The 20,776-nt window shown below is 27.3% G+C and overlaps 2 protein-coding genes across 2 annotated transcripts; one reads left to right on the forward strand and one right to left on the reverse strand.

Annotated features, from left to right (window-relative positions):
* Positions 1 to 1,928: 1,928 nt before the first annotated feature.
* On the reverse strand, positions 1,929 to 5,838 carry LOC114182450 (sorbitol dehydrogenase). Its single transcript, XM_028069319.1, has 6 exons — positions 5,620 to 5,838; positions 5,438 to 5,505; positions 4,894 to 5,130; positions 3,271 to 3,561; positions 2,811 to 2,998; positions 1,929 to 2,303 (listed from the first exon to the last, which is right to left on the reverse strand). The coding sequence occupies exons 1-6, from the start codon at positions 5,735 to 5,737 to the stop codon at positions 2,111 to 2,113; spliced, it is 1,095 nt and encodes a 364-aa protein (XP_027925120.1). The 5' UTR covers positions 5,738 to 5,838; the 3' UTR covers positions 1,929 to 2,110.
* A 12,423-nt stretch (positions 5,839 to 18,261) lies between these two features.
* Positions 18,262 to 19,119, forward strand: LOC114181300. The gene has a single exon (XM_028067719.1). It carries the CDS (start codon positions 18,526 to 18,528, stop codon positions 18,856 to 18,858), a length of 333 nt encoding a protein of 110 aa, XP_027923520.1. The 5' UTR covers positions 18,262 to 18,525; the 3' UTR covers positions 18,859 to 19,119.
* Positions 19,120 to 20,776: the final 1,657 nt, after the last annotated feature.

The following is a 20,776-nucleotide window of genomic DNA, read 5'->3' on the forward strand; positions in this document are numbered from 1 at the left end:
TCATTTCTCTTTGGGTTATTACTACTAAGTGGGTCAACAACCACTACCATTGACCATATTCGGAAACTTCGAAAGTACATTTATTCCAGTAGAGCTATACTTCTAAATCATAATATTATAATTAATATATTATTATAATATTATAATTCAGTATTGATGGCCCACAGGGTTTGGTGGTTCCATGCCATTGAGAATGATATTTAATAAAATAAATAAATACATAAATAAATAAGTAAATAAAAGAAATGTAAATGACCTAACTCTAACTTTTGATCATGGCAGCTTCATATGGACCACTCAAAAATGTTTGATTTCGTTTCGTGTATTATTGTATTTCACTTCTTCGATTCAATTCTTTTGGTCTTTTTGATTCGGGGTCTAACAGTTCTATAATTGCAACTGAGTCCTGTTTTCAGTAATTCTAAGCCACACGAAACTCCTAGCAATCCTAGATATTCCAAAAATGAAAAAAAAGTGTTGATGTCGACCCAAATTAACATATTATAATTAATTAATTTTAACTAATACAAGTTTTATTTAAATTATTTTCATAATTTTCAGATTTTAGGTTTAAAAAAAATCATCTCTAATTATTATTATTTTGTTTTCACGTAAGAAAATAGTTTCTACAACTGTTATTTTAACTATTTAACATCACTTTAAGACTTAAGGTATATTTAACCGGAATAAAAAATGTTATTTTTTTGTTACAGTTCTTAATCGAGACATATTTCATTGTTACTGTTTCGGTTCTAATGGTAACTGAAATGAAATGCGTAATAAACGTTAAAAGTTAAAAAAAAAAAATTCAGTTTGATTTATGTTGATTTATTTTTAATTTAATTTGTGTTGTTTATAGTTTTAAGTTAAATTATTCTTTTGGTTTTTGTATTTGTCAGTTAATGTCAATTTGGTTCTCAAATTTTTTCTGTTTCAATTTAGTCCTTATTTTAAAAAAATGATTCAATTTGGTTCTTACCGTTAGTTTAATCAAACAGTATTAAAGTCAATGTCACATGTCAATTTCTGATTATTTTGATTTTTTTTTTATTTTTTACATATGTCATTTCATAGTTGTGTAACATGTCAAAATGATTTTATTTGATCCCTATATTTATTTTTAGTTTCAATTTAATCCCAATTTTTTCAAAAATAAAGTAATATTGTTCCTCCTTAAATTGACACTCAATCTACTTTTGTATAAATCTTATAGTGATATTTTTACTAAAATTAAATTTTTATTAAATATTTCTAGAAATATTTTTAAATTAATGAACAACATTTTAATCTTTAAAATGATAAAATGATGAACTTACATAATTATAGTAAATAATTATATATAAAAAAATTATGAAAAAATAGTAAAATATAATAAAGAATTGTTAGTAAATTATAGTCAATCCATCTTCAACCTATTTCAAACTTACTTAATCCATGAATTAAGTAAATCTAATTCAGTTTAACCGACATTTAAAAAAATGATTTTTTTTCTATCTAACTCGATTAAAACCCAAGGTAAATCCAGTTAACTCACAAGTTTGTATCTATGTTAAAATTAAATAATTATTATTGAATTGCACTTTAGCTACCTTTGATCGATTTTCTGACTTTTTTCTCAGAAAAAACTGAGATGCTACTATGCTCAAAATTCAATAATTTATCAGTTCTCTGTGCTTTTTAAACGTTTTAATTGTATCATAATTGGGTCAGAAACATAACGGATTAAAAATTTTGACTTGAATCCACGAACTACGATGGCTTTTTCTTTTCAGTTGGATTTATTCAACCGACCAATCCAAATTGAGTTTTTAAGTAGTATCCAAATTAATAATGTGCAGCATTCATGATTCTTCTTAAGAACCAAAATGAAGATTTAATCTCTCAATGGCTTACTTATTAACAAATTTGAGGGTTTACTCATTCACATATTAAGAAAAGCAAAGGTTTCACCTCATAACTGAATCTGTAGATGCTGCAGTTACCATTCACATTTTCACAAGTGCTTCTTTGAGCCACTTTATTCATAAACCAAGTGATAAATACATTGGTATTTAGCATGAGCATGAGCATGAACATGTAAGTACATGATTTGTTCAAAATAAGACAATTTCTAAAGATTGAACATGACCTTGATGGCAGTACCACCACGAGCACTTGTTTCAAAGGCTTCTTCCACTTCCTTTTGAGAGAACCCAAACCTGTGAGTTATAAGTGGTTTCACATCGATTTTTCCACTCCTTAGAAACTCAAGACAAAGAGGCCATGTGTTCATATAGCGAAAAACTCCAATCACATCAACTTCCCTGAATAATGTATGATAAACCATCACTACCAAATGTCATACATCATAAACTTTTTAAGAGAATCAAATTGTTGCATCTGATATACGTAGTGTATGCATGAATCATAGTCTCTTAAACATGACATAAGTTCTTGTTATTTATTATTTTAATAAAGGTTAAATATGTTTTTAGTCCCTAAATTTTAATGCAAAATTGGAATTCGTCTTTGTTTTAAACTTTAATATAATTTGGTCCTTAAATTTTAAAAATGAATGGATATAGTCCTTTTAACCCATTTGCATTTTAGATTGACATTTGAATTATTTACACCATTTGACATATTCTAACTCAAATGTCAGTCTGAAACACCGTTTAACATGTAAATAAAATTAACATCGTTAGATTAAGAGGACTAAAGGATTTGGAACCAAAATATATCAAAGTTTCGGACAGAAACGGATTCCAATTTCATATCCAAATTTAGGGATTAAAAATATATTTAACCTTTTTAATAAAATCAACATATACCTTGCTGCAGCAGGGGTGAGTGGGACGGTCATTTCAGAATGTCCCATTCCCACTAGGCAAACTTTGCCACCGGGCTGAGTAGCACCCAGTGCTGTAGACATGGTTTTGTCAAAACCAGCACAATCAAAGGTAACATTTATAGCAGCTCCCATAACCTTTTGTATCAGCTCAATTTCTTCAGCCACATCCTACAAAGAAGTGTATTTAAAATATGGTTTCATTGCTATTCATGGATGCACACAGAAATGCACAGTAAATATATAAATGTGTTGTCACACAAACACATTTAAATGGCCTTCTTTCAAAACCATATTACAGAAACCAAGCACTAAAACCTGACAACTGAAGACAGAGAGTAATAAGTGGTGATCTAACAACAGTTCTTTCAAGGAGAAGAGCATATTAAGTGTCAACAGAATATATAGGAAATGATGAATGGAGACATAACGATTCTAAATACCTGAATGTTTGTTGAGACTTTAACAATGTCATCTGCACCAAGAGATTTTGCAACAGATAAACGATAGTCATCAACATCCACAATGACAGTCCTGGGTGCCCCAAAAGCACGAGCTGCAAGCAGTGTAACAAGTCCTATGGGTCCAGCTCCCATGACCAACACATTTGTTTCTGGTCCAATATTAGCTCTTCTACAAGCATGAAGACCAACACTTAAGGGTTCACACATGGCCCCCTCCTCTAGGCTCACATTGTCTGGAAGCTTAAAACATAGGTCTGCAGGATGCACTATCTATAAAAGAGAAAAAGGAAACTCAAACAAGGGTTTTCATTGGAGTTCACCCATGGCTATAATTATTATTTGTAATTTACTAGTCATGGTCATATCATATGTACATGATAGACTACAAGATAACCATTGTCTCATACTTAGGAATATTCAGTACAAGAGTTCAGTTTCAATTACATGCCTGGAATCAGAGTAAGAGCAGTTTTAAATAGAACACTTTCCAATGCAAAAATCATAATTCACACTGAAAAAAATCATATTAAACATTAAATATCAAAGTTGAATACTCAAACTGGACAGCACATTATTCTTATTATCCTTGCAAGTTGAGTAGATTCTTGCAGGTTTTGTTCATAACATTTTAAGTAGTATGTATGTTCAAAGCTGTGTGTTTACAAAATATTCTGTAAAGCAATCACTTACCTTGTTATAATGTTTCTGTGAACAAGTGTTGAAGATTATCATATGGAAAGCTGATGATACTAATACATACAGCATGGCAATTAAGATACTAAGATGGTATCCATGATTTTAATTCTCGATTGAATATATTAGTCAATTGAGATTTACTAATTATAATTTTTGAAACCTATTAGTCAATTGAGATTTTCCACCAGACTCTAGATTTCATCCCAGAATATCCAGATCTTCATCTAGAAAAACAATTCCTTGGCTTATATAGGCCCCAGATTGATTTCAAAAGGCATACCCTTCATTTACTTATGAAATGCTTCACAGCACAGTTATCAAGCATCCAAGAACACACTGTTTGCTACAATTTGGTTCATGTTAAAACTCAAAATAAAATAAATTTATATTTTCAGTTCCTTCTTCTAGATATTTGAAAAATCAAAGGTGGGGGAGAAAATTGACAAAGAAACTTCCCACTTGTAATTGAGAGTCATTGACATGAAAACAGTTGGTTTCATTTCAACATTTTACTTGTTTCTTCAGAAATTCCATGAATTTATTTATGCTTAATCTGGCAAATAAAAAGACTACTGTCACAACATTTGAGAGAGATTCTATACAAATCTCTCATGATGAGGCATATAAAGAATAGTCCCTTGGATATAATATACAGATGTCATTCCATAAGTACTTTTAGATGGTCTGAATTTACACATTTGTAAAATGAAAAACATTTGTGAAACTATAATGATGATCTGTGCAGACATTTATAGAAACAGAATACAACAGATCACATTACCTATTCATCGTATGGTTTTAAAATTTTAGTCTACTAGAATATTAGGCAGTTAGTCTCTTCACAGGATTTTAAAAGCAGTTTTGTTAACTGATTCTATACTTAATGGCATGGAATTTGTATCAAACCTGATTAGCCAGGGAACCATGAACTGGTGGAGTAGCAAAAAACTTCATTTCATCACACAAATTATATCGACCCTGTTTGCAGTGGCCGCATCGCCAGCAACTGATCCCAGGTTCAAGCGCCACACGGTCACCAGGCACCAAATTTGTTACCTGATTACCAACTTCTTCTATGATCCCAGCACACTCATGACCAATAACCATTGGTTCCTTAACTATAAAGTGTGCACACCTAAGTGTCTGAAAAGTAAATGAAACAACAAATTTGAAAATTTTCAACGGAGAAAACATAGATAAACGCAAGAAATAACCCCTACAACAAAAAATTTCAACCTAATAAAAAACTCACATCCTCTTGCCTGCTGTCTAACCAAAGAATGCAAAAAACAAATAAATAAAATAATTAATGTAATCAATCATAGATTGCTAATTTAACTGAGCAGATCTTGTAGCAAATTAATTAGACATAGATAATCAAACTCCTCCAACACAGCTTCATCACTTCTAATCTTACTATTGAAAGTAGATGCAACAAGATTATATGTACCTTAAGGTAGTGAACATCACTCCCACAGATACCAACAGCCTTCATTCTAACTCTGACATCATGGGGTCCTTCCAAAACACAAATTATTTGAAAATGGCAGTGAAAACATCATCAATAAAAGAATTTGAAAACAGAAAAAAACCAGAATGAAATGATTGAGTTAATTGTGGAAAAATGAATACCTAGAACAGGAAGCTTGAAAGGTTGAATCTTGAGATTGTTTATACCCAGAAGCCAAGCAGCCATATTCTCTTCTTTGTCTTCTCCATTATCACCAATTGACATTCCCCCCTTACCCATTTCCCTTCTCTTTCTAATCTTTGGAAGCTTTCTGAGATAGAAAGATTTATACTTTCTGCGATGAACAATGAGTTGTGCTTTCTTTCCTTGGTTGACTAGTATTTTTTTTTTTGTTAAGATTTTCTTTGTTCCTATATAATTAAAATTTATAACTAATAAAAAAAACTTAGTTTATAAAATATCATATATTAAAATTTACAATATACACATAGTTTTACTATACAGATTAAATATTTAATTGTGTAACCATGTGACCTTTGTTGAACTAAATAAATATTCATTTTTGTATAAGCATAATTTACAATACACAAATATGTTTATTTTAAGAATCATATTATACTTAAAATTAATAGATCTGACTTTAAGTTTACTGTAAATAATTATGATATAGTTTTCCATTACTGTAAATTTATTTTAAAATATTACTAACTTTATTGAATTTATTATAACTTGAATTCTGTTTACAATATCATATTTTCGTGATTTTAGGGTGTTAATATTTTAGATCTCAAATTTTAAACATTTACATATAATAATAATATTATATTTTACATATTTTGCGCCGGTTATATACATTAACAATAATAATGTCTAAAATAGTGAATAACACAATCTTCAAATCTCTAAGTATCCATGCACTTTTTTTAATTCTGATCTAATTTTACTTTTTGTTATTGACAATAATAGCTAAATTTTATTTAGAGATATAAATAAAAAGAACAAAGTGGAAAGAAATAGAATATTAAAAACAATGTCAAATACGCTTATTTAGATTTAGGTGTACTTTGAAATGATTGAGCAAAAACATTTTTTATAGCAATGAGGATGGATTGTAATATTGAAAAGAAGTAAACATAGAATATATATATATATATATATATATATATATATATATATATATATATATATATATATATATATATATATATATATGTATATATTATAAGAGCAATGTTGATGCTGCATGTACCTTATATAAGAAACATACTTTCCATTATCTATATTTTATACATAAACCTTATTATTGATTAAAAATTGAAAATGTAGCGAATTTCATGTATTATTTATTTAATTTCACTTATGACTTATAATTTCAATATACTTTAACTAATAGAGAATATTATATTAACAAAAGACAGAAAAGGAGTTTGTTATTTATCATGAAAAAAAAAATGAAGGGTGGATTTTGTGTTTAATATTGGATTGTTCTTATCCAAAAGCTTGGGTTGTGCATATCGTTCCCATCACTTTCGGCAGATAGCAATTTAATGGTAATTGGCTTATATTTTTGAAGCTGTCATATCAAACAATCATACAAAACCAAGCTACCTCTTTCTTTCTGCCTCTTCATACAATGTTAGTGTAATTTACATGAACCGTTGTTTTTATGGTAAACATTATTTTGGGGTAAATATTTTAATATTATTTTTAGGGGTTCAGTGTTTAATGAGTGAGAAAATGTACTGTATTTTTTTGTTATAGTCAGATTTATTAATATTGTTTATCTTTTTTTACCTATAAACATAACATATTTAAATGTACAATAAATACAACAATTTTGACTACATTTTTTTTTCTTCAGTTTTATATTAGTTTTTTAAATATTGAACTTATAAGGTTTGAAGATTGATGTTTATAAGGTTTATATAATAAATTGTTATATTTTGAAAAATTAATGCATGTTATTTTGTCTTTGTCTTATATAGTGAAGGTGTTTTTTCTTTAAGAAAAATAAGTCTTCTTAGAATAAAAAGTTTGATTTTAATACTATTCTCTTTTGCAACCATTTGTAGGTAGGATCTTTCTTTCTGCACGTCATCATTTTCTTTCTGCACCTCTTTAAAGAAAATGTTTTATATTTCATTTTTATATTTTGAATTAGATATTCTTGAAAGTATTTTTCGGATGTAAGATATCTTCCAAAATATTTAATTTAAAAAAATTAAAAATTAAAAATGAAAATTTTTTATTATATTTTTAATGAGGAAAAATTTGGAAAGTACCACACTTTTAAGGGAGTACATGAAAAAGAAAAAACAGGGAGGTGCGAGGTGCAGGAAGAAAGACCAGTTTGTAACTTATTTGTTTTGTAAGCATATTTGCATGTCGGCTTGTGCATCTCATTGAAATTGTGGTTCAGTTGTTCCACTTCATCCCTAGATCTCAAATTTTCCCAATTTGTGTGTGTGGGGATTTAAATTTTAATCTTAATCTCCTTCTTCTTCTTTTCATTTTACATTGATTAGATTGTGATAGATTTCTCAAAATCATGTTGTATTTTTTGTGAATTCATGAACTCAACTAATCACATTACAAATTAACCTAAAAATGGACTTTCTATATTGTTTGGATCCCTAAAAATTTTATAATCAATATAAAAAAAAACTAAAATAAGTATTGTAAAAAATCTTATCAGTTATAACTATTGATGTAATATTTCATATATAATTAATATGTCATCAAACTAATTATATAGTCTCGTTTGGATATTAAATTTCCAACCATTTTAAAAAATAGTTTAAAAATATATTTTTAAAATTATATTAAAATATTATAATTTTAAATATTAATTATTTAAAAACAAATTTACAGACACACATATATTGTAAACAATAACTATATAGAGAAATATGTATATAAAAAAAATTATTACAGAAATTAACACCTATAAATTTTAAAATAATTTTATTTGAAAATTTTTATAAAACAAAAAGGAAATAATTCTCTTAAAAATAATGAAATATGTTTTATACAATTTAAACTATTGATTTGTGAATCATAAATATGATAATTAAAATATTTATAAATATAATAATTATTTTTCAAATAGTACTAAAAGGAAAATAATAAATTACGAAAGTACATTTTTTTTTTATAAAGAAGCAATATTCATTATTTTTTATTCTCAATTGCTGTCATCATAATTATTTTAATAATTATGCTTATGATTAAAAATTATCGCAAAGTTATATAAATTAAAAATAAACAATTAAATACAAGAAAAATAACTCGTTAACAACCGATTTTTATTTATAACGCTGACTATTTTAGTAATTAATAAGTTTTTAGTTTTGTAAATCAGTATCTAAATTGATGACGATAATGACTAACAATTTCTTGTCACTAAAATGGGTTGTTAATAAAATATTTTCTTATAGTGATGGACTTAAAATACTATTTATTTATAAATAAATAACTATTAATATTATATTTTTTTGTTTAATTTAATACTAGATAATCACTTCTCTAAATATTTAGCTTTCTAACATTAAATTTTCATATTTTTAATTTTTCACTTAACTATTTGTTAAAATATTATTTTAAATTAAACTATTTTCTGAATAAATATTTATCAATATAAAAATTATTATTTTTTAATATATTTATTTTTCTAAAATATCATTCCTGAATAGAATACCTTTACAAACTTTTATTTTTTAAGATCTATATGTTTTTACAATTTTAACCAAAATATATTTTGTTAAGATAATATTTTTTATTTTAGGATTATCTTCTAACAATGAGTATGTTCCTAATGATATTAGATGTGAGTTTTATGATGCATCATTTATAAAGAGGTGCATTCATGGCCTTCTGATGAGAAGAATAATCATAACTTCAAGAGAGTTGTGTGGAGACTCTAATCGAAATGATAGAGAAAATAGGAGTAGTGTGGATGGTGAGGTATTATCACCATACAGAGTTGATGGGAATGATGTACTATGGTGGAAAAAAAAAAGCAAATATGGAAATAGAAATGGGAAGGGATGATAAACAAAATTTCATCGATAATGTATAAAGATTTTGTTACTCATGATTAGAAAAGTAAAGGCGTCTAAAAATTCACATGCTCAACGACATGTTTTAGGTAATCCTTATCCTACTACTCACTTTGTAAATAATGAACAATTTTGTGCTAGATATCAAAATTTTGTTCTAGTCGTGACAATAGGGAAAAAACCTAAAAATTTTAAGGAAACCATAAAGGAAACTTAATTTTTTTTTAAATATTTGATATCGAAGAAACAAGTCTCTTCCTAATATTCAATATTTGATAATATTATCTTTTCTTTACTAGAATTTTTATTATTTTATATAAATTAATTAATTAATATTGAACATAAGAAAGCATGTACAAATATGGGTACGAGTATATACTCGTTATCCGTCGGGATTGGGATGAAACAAAATTTTGATCCCCATTGGATTTGGGTATATAGATGAATTTTTTTAAGGGGATGGGTATGGGATAACAAAACCCGTCCCCGCCCCGCCTCGTTGTTATTCCTAATTGTACATGATAAAAATAAACAACAAATAAAAATATTAGAAAATTATCAAATCTGTATCATAGAAACAATTTGAGAGACTATTAAATGAAATCGCACAAAGGAAAACAAATGTATAATTAAAGGTATAATAAGAAGAAAAATACCTTAGAAATCTAAGAAAACTTTTCAAATATCAACGTAAGTTAAAAAAACAAAAATTGATTTAGCAAAACAAAAGAGCTCTTCAAAGAAACAAATAATAATAATAATAGAGCAAAGAAGATAAATTTTTTATATTACCTATTAATGAAAGGTTTATGCTATTAAACGAGGATGGAGATATGGTGGGGACGAATATTATGGCGGGTATGAAGACGGAGACGAGGCGGATATGTACTTCTCCATACCCATCCTCATACCCAATTGAAAAAGCCGGAGATTCTCCATATCCATACCCATACCCATACCCAATCAATGCGTAGATTTCCATCAAAATGAGAACGAATTCGGACAATACTCATGGGAATGAGTTTATTTATCATCCCTACAAAAGACCAACTTCATATAGCATAACCAAATGCATTTTTAAAACTCTTATTCAAAACTAATTTAACAAATACAACTCAAAATTATCAATACAACCATAATTTACTCCAACATTATCCTTAACTAGTTTAAATTCAACATTGATCATTCAAACTCAACCTATATTTCCATTTACATCGAACTTTTAAACTAATATATGAAAAACTAACTCTACTCGTCTTATCTATATTTAAGAAACTCTACCCTTTACCTGTGCATAAAATATCCATTATACTAACATCTTAATTAGGAATATTAAAAAAATCTGTACTCACGTGTATTCGCGGCTCATAACGAGTAGGAAATAGATATTGAAAATGGATACCCATGGGTAATGGATACGAGTATTTTTTATACCCGCATGTTAACGGCACGAGTACGGGTATCATGGTATCTGTACCCGTGAATATCTGCACCCGTTATACTCTAATTTAAATTAAAAATATTATTAAAACATTAACATATTGGTTTTGAATGAGTTATTTTTTATCAATTGGTTTTAAAAAAAAATCTTCATTTATTTGTAAATTGTCATTCAATACTCTTTAAATGGGTTATTTGCACTTTGTTTGAAATTTATAAATATTATGCATTATATTTTTATTTAAATTTATGATTAAAATTTGTTGTTAAATATTAAAATTTTCTTTTTGTAAATATTCGCGGGTACCTGTGGATATTCGTGTATATTAAAAAAATATGTGAGTACCCACACAACGGATATTCGAACAGATATAGGTACGAGGCGAATATTTATCCAACAGGTAGGGTACAGGCTGCCCCGTTAACATCTCTAATCTTAAGAAGAGTATAAAATTGAAAACTTTCTAAAACAATCCTTTATTAACCAAAAACTCCAATAAAATTCTTAGTCAATTTAAAGCATTCACATTATTTTCAAATATAATCTCTACATAAAAATCAAGATATTGTGACCAAGCCACATCCAAATTCAAATAATTTATCATTCTATAAAAAAAAACATAAATAATTTCTTTTATTTGTAATTCTTTGTTCTAAAGTAACTTCCAACTTAAACAAGAAAACTTTAAAGATCTAGAACAAAACATTCTAATGCAACGAAATTTTAGTATAATCTTAACTAAGTTGAGAGAATGACTTTTCTCACTAACTCCATCAACATTGATACCAAAATTTAAAGAAATAAAAATAAAAATGAACACAATAAAAAAATTAAGGTAAATAGGAATTTACCATATTGAAAAGTTGATTAATTAAGGGTTAAATATCTTGTTGGTCTCTCAAGTTTCAGTGAAATTTGGAATTAATTTCTCTTTGAAACTTTAGACCAATTTAGTTCTTCATATTTAGAAATGCGTGGATTTAGTCCTTTTAACTAAATTTTGTAAAGTTTATCTACATTTCAAACACATTTTATGTTAGTATTTGAAATGTTTACACTTTGACACATTTTCTTTTTAATATTAGCTCAAATATTATCGTAAATCGCGTTTGAAACGTCACATAAACTTAAACAAAATTTGGTTAAAATGACTAAATTCACGTATTTTTAAAGATGAAGGACTAAATTGGTCTAAAATTTCGAAGATGGACTAATTACAAATTTCACTTAATCTTGACATATTTAACACATTAATTAAAAATGATTCTTAGTTTTTCGACTAGTGCATTTAGATGATCATATTTTGAAAGAGACGAAGTTTAGAAGAATAAAATTAGAAATAAAGTAGAAAGGAAGTTTAGAGAGAAGATTTATTTTTTTTCTTTATCAAGATATGGAAGAGTGAGAGATTTTACAAAAATTAATATATATATATATATATATATATATATATATATTAATAAAAAATATTTACTTATTTATCATAATAACATGTATTAAAATTCGTTATTAAACCCTGAGTTAACATTTTATATGAACAAATAATTGACATTGTTATCATTTATGACTATTTAGCTTTTTCTAAGAGCAAACAACTGGAATAATAACGAATGGAATAAAACTATTTAATTTTGGAAAGCTTAAGAAACTACTTGCAACACTAAAAATTTAATAGAGAACAAGGTTATTCATTTTTGAAACTACAGATTCCAAAAATGCATTTTAAAAGAAAAATTGTGGTTAATTTCTTTCTTCTAAAATGGATTACCACAATAACACTCCAATCTTAATTAATGGCATGACCTTGCTTCCTACGTTAATGGTCCAACCCACCTAGACCATTTCTTGGAATGCCACATTCAGCCACCTTTTATTAATCCAACCAATATACTTCAAAACAAGCACTGCTAAAGTTGCAAAAACATTGAAGGTAGACCCCAAAAAACAACCTTCGAAACAGTGAAGTTTTTTCATTGAATGTGAATAGAAAACGACCCCTTTTTCACCGGCCATCGCTATGTGTCTAGCCTTCAATTGCATTTAAATTGTGTGCCAAATTTCTATTCATTACTTGTTCTTCTCGTGACTTTGTCAAACTTGCCCCACACTTCCACTCACTTCCCTAACCCATTTCCATTTCCAATACTCTATCAATCATTGACTTTCTCATCATCTCACTGTTTCCTCCACCCAAGTTTGGGCTTTACTTGCTTTCAGTTTATTTATTGTGCTTTGAATTTGCTTCAACATTTGTCTCCATATTTACAATCTCTAGACCACCTTCTAATTACTTTCAAACTCCAAAGTCTCATGTCGATTAATGATAAAATCAGTTTAAAATATAGGATTAAATATGTTTTTGATCTATTAAGTTTCAGTAAAATTTGGAATTGGTCCCTCTTCAAAATTTTTGACCATTTTAGTCATTCATCTTTAGAAATGTATGAATTTAGTCCTTTTAGCTAGATTTTGTTAAATTTATCTAATGTTTCAAGCGCATTTCATAATAATGTTTGAATTGTTTACATCATTTGACTCATTTTCGTTTAAATGTTAACTCAAATATTATTATAAAACGTATTTGAAACTTCAAATAAACTTAACAAGATTTGATTAAAAAGATTAAATCCACATATTTCTAAAGATGAATGACTAAATTAGTCAAAATTTTTGATGAGAGACTAATTCCAAATTTCACTGAAACTTGAGGGACCAAAAACATATTTAACCCTAAAATATATAAGTTGTTCTGGTACACCCAATAAGTCTTATATTGTTTAGTAGTCGAGGTCAAGCGTAATTTAAATATTCCTACCTCCCTCTACCTTCTGAGGAACCTTTTAAGAACAAAACCGTGATGGAACTCTACATTGCTCCAAAGTTGATAATACCTCGAAAACGCGCTGATAGCTACCAGACGAAGAAGTCAAAGTCCAAAGTGGACAATACCTCGGGAACGACCGCCGATCGTTCTTAACAATGGTTTACATAAAGTCACAATTAAAACTCACTTTAGTAAAATTTGTTTTTTGTTAATTTAAATCGATAATTACCTAAAAGGTGAAATAACCTTAATTAGAAGCTTTTTTGTCAATGGTGCCATTTGAAGTTAGGTATTTGTAGTACTATCTTTAATTAAGAGTTGCTACAGATGTTGCGTATTGTTTAATACAAAATCAAAGTAGAATAAATGAGGAGTTCAATTTAATGCATTAATAGAAGAAACTCTAAAGTTATGGTCTAGGTTTTGTGATTTTCTGGCTTCTACTTAAAGTTCATCTTCCCTATTTCCTACATGTCTTTGTTTTTGTTGGCATATTCTTTTGTTTGGATCAAGATTCTGTGTTTCTAATTTCTGTTTTTATAAAATTGAATTCTAGTGAAGGCTCCCTTGTTTGGATTAATGGGATTTTATAATATATTATTATTATTATTATTAATTTTGACCCGTTCAAATGTTCTTAAAATTTGTGTTTGATAGAATAAATGTTTAAAGATAAATAAATGAAAAGCTTTAGAGAATGTCTTTCTTCTTGACAATTACCTACCAACTCTTTTCCCCTTTGATGAATATATGCATGTTTTCTTTTATACATGAAAACCAAATTTAAAATTTGAAACATCCATAAAAACTAAAATACACGTTTAACCTTTCTTGTATTGAGTGTTGTAAGTAAGTACAATAATTATAATCCCATTTCGGCACTCAAACTAAAATACACGTTTACCTTCAATTGCATTTAAATTCTGTGCCAAGTTTTTTTATGTATATTAAACCGGTAATTTTATCTTAATAATTTGTGTAATAGAATATTTGATATCAAATTTTTGCATGAGTTTTCAAACTGAAGTTATATTTTTAATTAAAAACTTGACTAATAAAATAGAACTAATCTCATGAGTGGTTTCACTACATGAATTAGCCTCTAAATATTATGCGTTGACTATCGAGTATGAAATGGGTAGATTTTATTACTTTTTTTTACTCAATAAAAATATGGTTAACCATCAAACATAGCTTCTACTAATTTTTGACTAACATTTTTTATATAAAATTCTTCAAATTTAACTCAATCTCTTAACTTATTAATTTCTGTCACTATTTTTTTTATAAAACGACATTTAAATTCAACAATCATAATATATTATATATTTATCATATCTTTAATCGATATAAATGTTTTTATTACATTTTCTCATATCGCTAGTCATTTCAAACTGACATTATAAGTTTACTGATCTTTGGGACATAATCTGATATTATCTTATAAAATATACTTTTAAATTAAATTTCATGTAATTATCTTATAAAATATACTTTTGTAATATAAATTTGATTATATTTTTAATTGATGTGAGAGTTCTAACATATCTTTTCATGTCGATGTCAATAAAAAATTAAACATCTTGAGTGTGAGACCTCACTTAAATATGTTACGATGAGTTTTAATAATTTTAGAAAAAAATAAATTTAATTCACTTAAATAAGATTTATATTTATTTATATATTATAATTTCATGGTACTCTTAAATAATGTAAATGGTAAGAAGTGAATTTCTAAGTCTTACTCAATCCTATAAAATTGACTTAAGGTAGGTAAGGTTTGCATTTACTTATATATTATAAATTGTTTTTATGTCTAGTTGATGTGAGACTACCAATAAATCTCTTCAGGTAAAGACATATACATCTCGTGAGTGAGACTAGATATCAAAGAATAGTTCGATAACAGATGAAACAATAGATCCAACAAACAACAAATTTCACCAAGATAAGTTATAACTCATAATTCTGATACCGTATTAAGAAGTGAACTTTAAATCTAAATTAATCCTACAAAATTTGCTTATAAAATAAACTTTACACCCACTTTTATTTATTTATTTATATATATATATATATATATAAATCAACCTTATCTCTAATTAAAATAAGACTTCCGATGATCAAATTTATAATACACTCTTTTATATTAAAAACTGAGTATCTCAAATATAAGAACTGAAAAATCTAATAATAATTTTTTTTTATCAGAAAAAATCTAATAATAAATGATATAATAAATCAACAAATTTTATTAAAATATCTTTATATATGATCATAAAAATAAACTTTAAAGTCTAACTTTATGAGCTTTGTTGAAAAGTGTAGAAAAATAGAAGAAAACTGAACTAAGAAACAAAGTACTTAATAAGCTTCGTTGAAAAGTAAGAAAAAAAAGTACTTATTTATCTTAGTAATTCCTTAATCTAAATCTAATTCTTCTTTGGTGGAACAACTCCTTCACCTACCGGATAACAAAGGGAGTGGAAACTCAGAATTGTCACGAGTCAAAAATCCACTTTCTTCTATCTATGCAAAGACATTCTCTCATTTTTCCTTAATTATTTCTATCTTCGCACAAAAATTCAACCAACCAACAATTACGTATCTCTTATATGCTCCACACATATATTATTGTACCCATAACAATAATAATATTATGAAACTAAACCAACCGATGAAAATCAAAGTTCCTTCGAAGTGTCTTCACATCACTAATTTGAAGACTAAGACAATTAATTATGATAACGACGAATGACCATTTGGGTTATGCTAAAGTGAAGCTCAAATCAAATGCTTAATGTCAAAAACGATGGCGTTTATGCCTTTGTTTATTCGTGAAATGTATTATGTTGCGTTTTTTCTAAAAGGTTATTTTTCTTTTATATTCACGTTTGACTACGATGTTAGTATTATCGTATTAAATTTCAAAAGAGTGGCATTTTTTTTTTATATTAAAAGGAGATATTCAACCATTATAAGAGTATTTATCTAAATAAATTAAACAGTAGAAAATTAGGAGAAGAGGTTGTATTTTGTAGTGTCGTGTCGTCATATCTCAACCGAAAGAAAGATCGTTATCGTTTAACAGAAATTATATATATATAGAAAAAACTTATTAATCAAACTAATTAACCTAATCATCGTCATCATGACGTGATAAGGGTTGTTCTCGAGTTCAATAATCCCCTTCCCCTACGTTTAGGTAACAGATTTATTTATTTTTTAAATATTAAGCTTAATATATTATCGATACACTGTCCTTTTCATAAATAAAGGATTTAGATTTTATTTTATTCATCTTAATATCTTTTTCTCTTATTTTTGTTTCTATGACTTTTATTTTTGTCATCAAAATATATCTTCTAACGGTCAACAAATCATCACTAAGTTTTACTTACAATTAGTTTGAGAATAAAAAATAAATTATTTATAAATTAGAGAAAAAGTAAGAGATATTTTTTTAAAAATTGAAACATAATTTTGAAATTTTTAAAGAAACAAAAAACATATTTTACACCTTTTCTATAAATTTAATAAAGATTATTTTTTAAGCACAGTCACTGTGAAAGGAAAAAACTTTGTTAACAAATAAAAAAGGTTAAAATATATTCTAGGCTCTTTATATATTTTTTACTAAATTCGTTTTGCAATTTATTTTCATATTTTTTTATTTTTTTATTTAACTTTGGTCAATGCTGTAAAAATAATTGTTCTAAATTTTGGATATAATATTAAACATTTTTTTTTACTAATTCAAGACTTGAAATAGTTTTCTTAGGATTCATTTATATGAAAACTATAAATCTCTATTAATGTTATAAAAAGTTATAAAACAGGGTACAATTACTTTAAAAGTGAGTCTCACAATCAATAGCAAAATACTTCAATCATCCTCCAGTTTTTCAATTGTTTGTGAAATTCTTCATAAAATTTTATTAATGTTTTTTTATTTAAATATTAGTTGAGTTTCATAATTTTCATACAAGTGAATCTAATAGCTAGAACAAATTCGTAAAGGATCATTGTAGTTTGTAAAGTGAGTTTCAAATAAAGGGTCACTCTATCATTATCCTTTGAATTAAAAGTAAGTCAAACTTGTGTCATTGAAACAAAAAAGGATCATTATAGTTTGTAAAAGAAAAAAAAAATGACCCAATTCGTAAAATTACCAAAATAAATATATTAAAGAATATAAAAGATATAAATACAGTTTAGTCAATTCAAAATTAAAAGCTAATTCAGATTTGACTTTCAATATTATATATATATTTTAAAAAAAGCCAGACAAATTGATTATGTGGAACCCCCAGTCAAATATTGATATTTAGTAGTATTTAATAAATGACATTAATTAAGCCTATAAGTTTGCCAATAAAAATTAGGTGCAATTATACACAATATACATGAAAGCTTAAATTACAAAAAGAAAATAATAACATAAATACCCAAGAATAATTTCGTTTTGACAGCTTCTTCGTTCTTTCTGCCTCGGTCGTTGAATCCAAACTTCCCCCAACAAAATACACCAAACTTTACTTAAAACCCTTCCTTCTCCCTCTTCTTTCACATCCTCTCTGTCCCACACAACAATAAATACTCCATAGTTTCTATACACTACGAAAAATCCACACATTCGAAAATCACTCTCTCTCTATATATACTCCAACTTAGTTTTCTTCCAACAACACATCTTCTTCTCAATTCTCATTCCATAGCTACATACACACACACACACACGTTCATGGCTTCCTCAACAAAGAACCTAGCAGATTCAGCGTCATGGTGTTGTGCCTTGGCGCTTTTGTGTCTGATTCTACTGGGGTCTATAAGGGAGAGCCGTGTGCCGGAGGAGGAGGAGGAGGGCGCGGCGGTGAAAGGGCGGAGCAACCTCTTTGAACGGCCGTGTGATGAGATATATGTGGTGGGAGAAGGAGAGACCCTACACACCATTAGTGACAAGTGTGGTGACCCTTTTATTGTTGAAAGCAACCCTCATATTCATGACCCTGATGATGTTTTCCCTGGCCTTGTCATCAAAATCACCCCCACTAATAACAAATTGCTCAAGAGGTAGATATAGTTTTCTTGTGTATTTCATCATGTATATTGTATAGTATATCATACAGGAGGGAAATATATATATACATGAAGCTTTTTTTTTTTTTTTTACAATTTTATAGAAGTTGAAAGCAACAGTGATAAGCACTTTCTGTTTGGTTTTCTGAACAAAACAATATAGTCATGATCGTCATCTTTTCTCGTTCTTCGGTTCTTTCTTTGTTGATGTTTGTTTGGTTTCTTTCTCGATGAATAATAGAGAGTGTTTTTTCGGTTATACTAGGTAAGGTTTATCTCTCTTTCGTCTGCTATTAAAGTTGTTTTAATATGTTGTCAGCATAAGAAAACTAATTAAATTAGGTTTTTTTTTTTGCTTGCCACGACATATGAGTGTGGTATTATTTATTATATAAATTATTTTGTCTGGTGATGCGTAGTTGTAACTATTGCAACTGCTTCATCATCATTTATGTTATTCTAAAAGTGGGCGGTTATAAGTTGAACTGGGAAGATAGCTATTGTGTGAGGACTAAGGGACAAAGTACAATAGTTTCTTCTCCTATTACGCAATCTTAATCCATGTTTATCACTATTTTAACACCTTAATTAACGTACGTTTAATAATTAACTAGTTTTAGTTAATTTGGGAAGATGAAAAAAAAAGGCTTATTCGTGCATGATAATATTTTCTGTTGGAAATATGTGCTTAATAATTAAGTATTCGGAATGTTTGATTGTTTTAAAAAAAGGTAAAAATAAAGGTTTTGGAGAGAAGTGAAGAAAGAGGAGAAGAAAAAGGAAGATTGAAGAAGGTAGAGGCGGCAATGAGAAGAAACTTGAGTTTGATTGTTTGTTTGAATGACCATAATGTTGATAGGTGTGACTTTCTGGTTGGAGCTCGTGTACTACAATAAAATAAAGAAAGATTAAATAAAGAATTACAGAGGCATTCGGTGAAAAATACTACTAGACATTTAGAATATGTTTAATTATGTTTTTATTTTTTTTAAAATTTAATATGAATTTAATATTTATATCTCAAGTTTAAAAGGAACTCATTAGTCTTTCAAATTTGAAAAAGTTTCGTCTTTCAAATTTACGATTTAATGAGTGAAAATAATATTTAAATTTAATTTGTAAGAGTTAAAAATAATATTTTTAAATTTGAAAAATTAAAACGTGTTTTTGAAATAGTGATTTGCTTCTTTTATTTTTTGTTTGATTAGTAATTTTACCGATATATTTGTTGCTTTTATACCGTTTCAATCGATTCAATTTAGTTATTTCCGTTTATTTTGTATAAGTGATGTTAACAGAGTCTTTGTAGATTTCACATGTTAGTTTGTAGATTTTTGTTTTATTTTTAATTTTTTGTTGATGTTTTCTTTTTGGTTAAATATATTTTTGTCATTCAGTAAAAATTGGAATTAGTCTTCATTTAAAATTTGAACCAATTTAGTTACTTATATTTAGAAACGTGTGAATTTAGTCCTTTAAACCAATTTTTTTTAAGTTTATTTGACATTTCAAATGCGTTTTTCAACCAACATTTGAAGCGAACACGTGTCAAACGGTGTAAACAAACTAAAATATTATAATAAAATGTGTTTGGAACATCAAATAGACTTAATAAAATTTGATTAAAAGGACAAATTCGTACATTTACAAGATTGAGGGACCAAATTGGTTCAAAGTTTCCAAGAAGGACCAATTCTAATTTTCATTCAAAGTTGAATGACCAAAAACATATTTAATCTTTTTTTTGTTATGTGTTAGGGCCTGTGTCATGCCATGTGGCAGTGTCAACGTCATCAATCATTGTCAGCATCACATGGTAGTATCTTGTTTTTAATTCGGTCCCTATATTTACTTCTTAACTCAATTAAGTTCTATGTTCTTAAAAAATAGAACAATGTTGTCTTCGATATATGGTT

Source organism: Vigna unguiculata, chromosome 4 (genome assembly GCF_004118075.2).
Source record: "Vigna unguiculata cultivar IT97K-499-35 chromosome 4, ASM411807v1, whole genome shotgun sequence".
Taxonomy (NCBI): domain Eukaryota; kingdom Viridiplantae; phylum Streptophyta; class Magnoliopsida; order Fabales; family Fabaceae; genus Vigna; species Vigna unguiculata.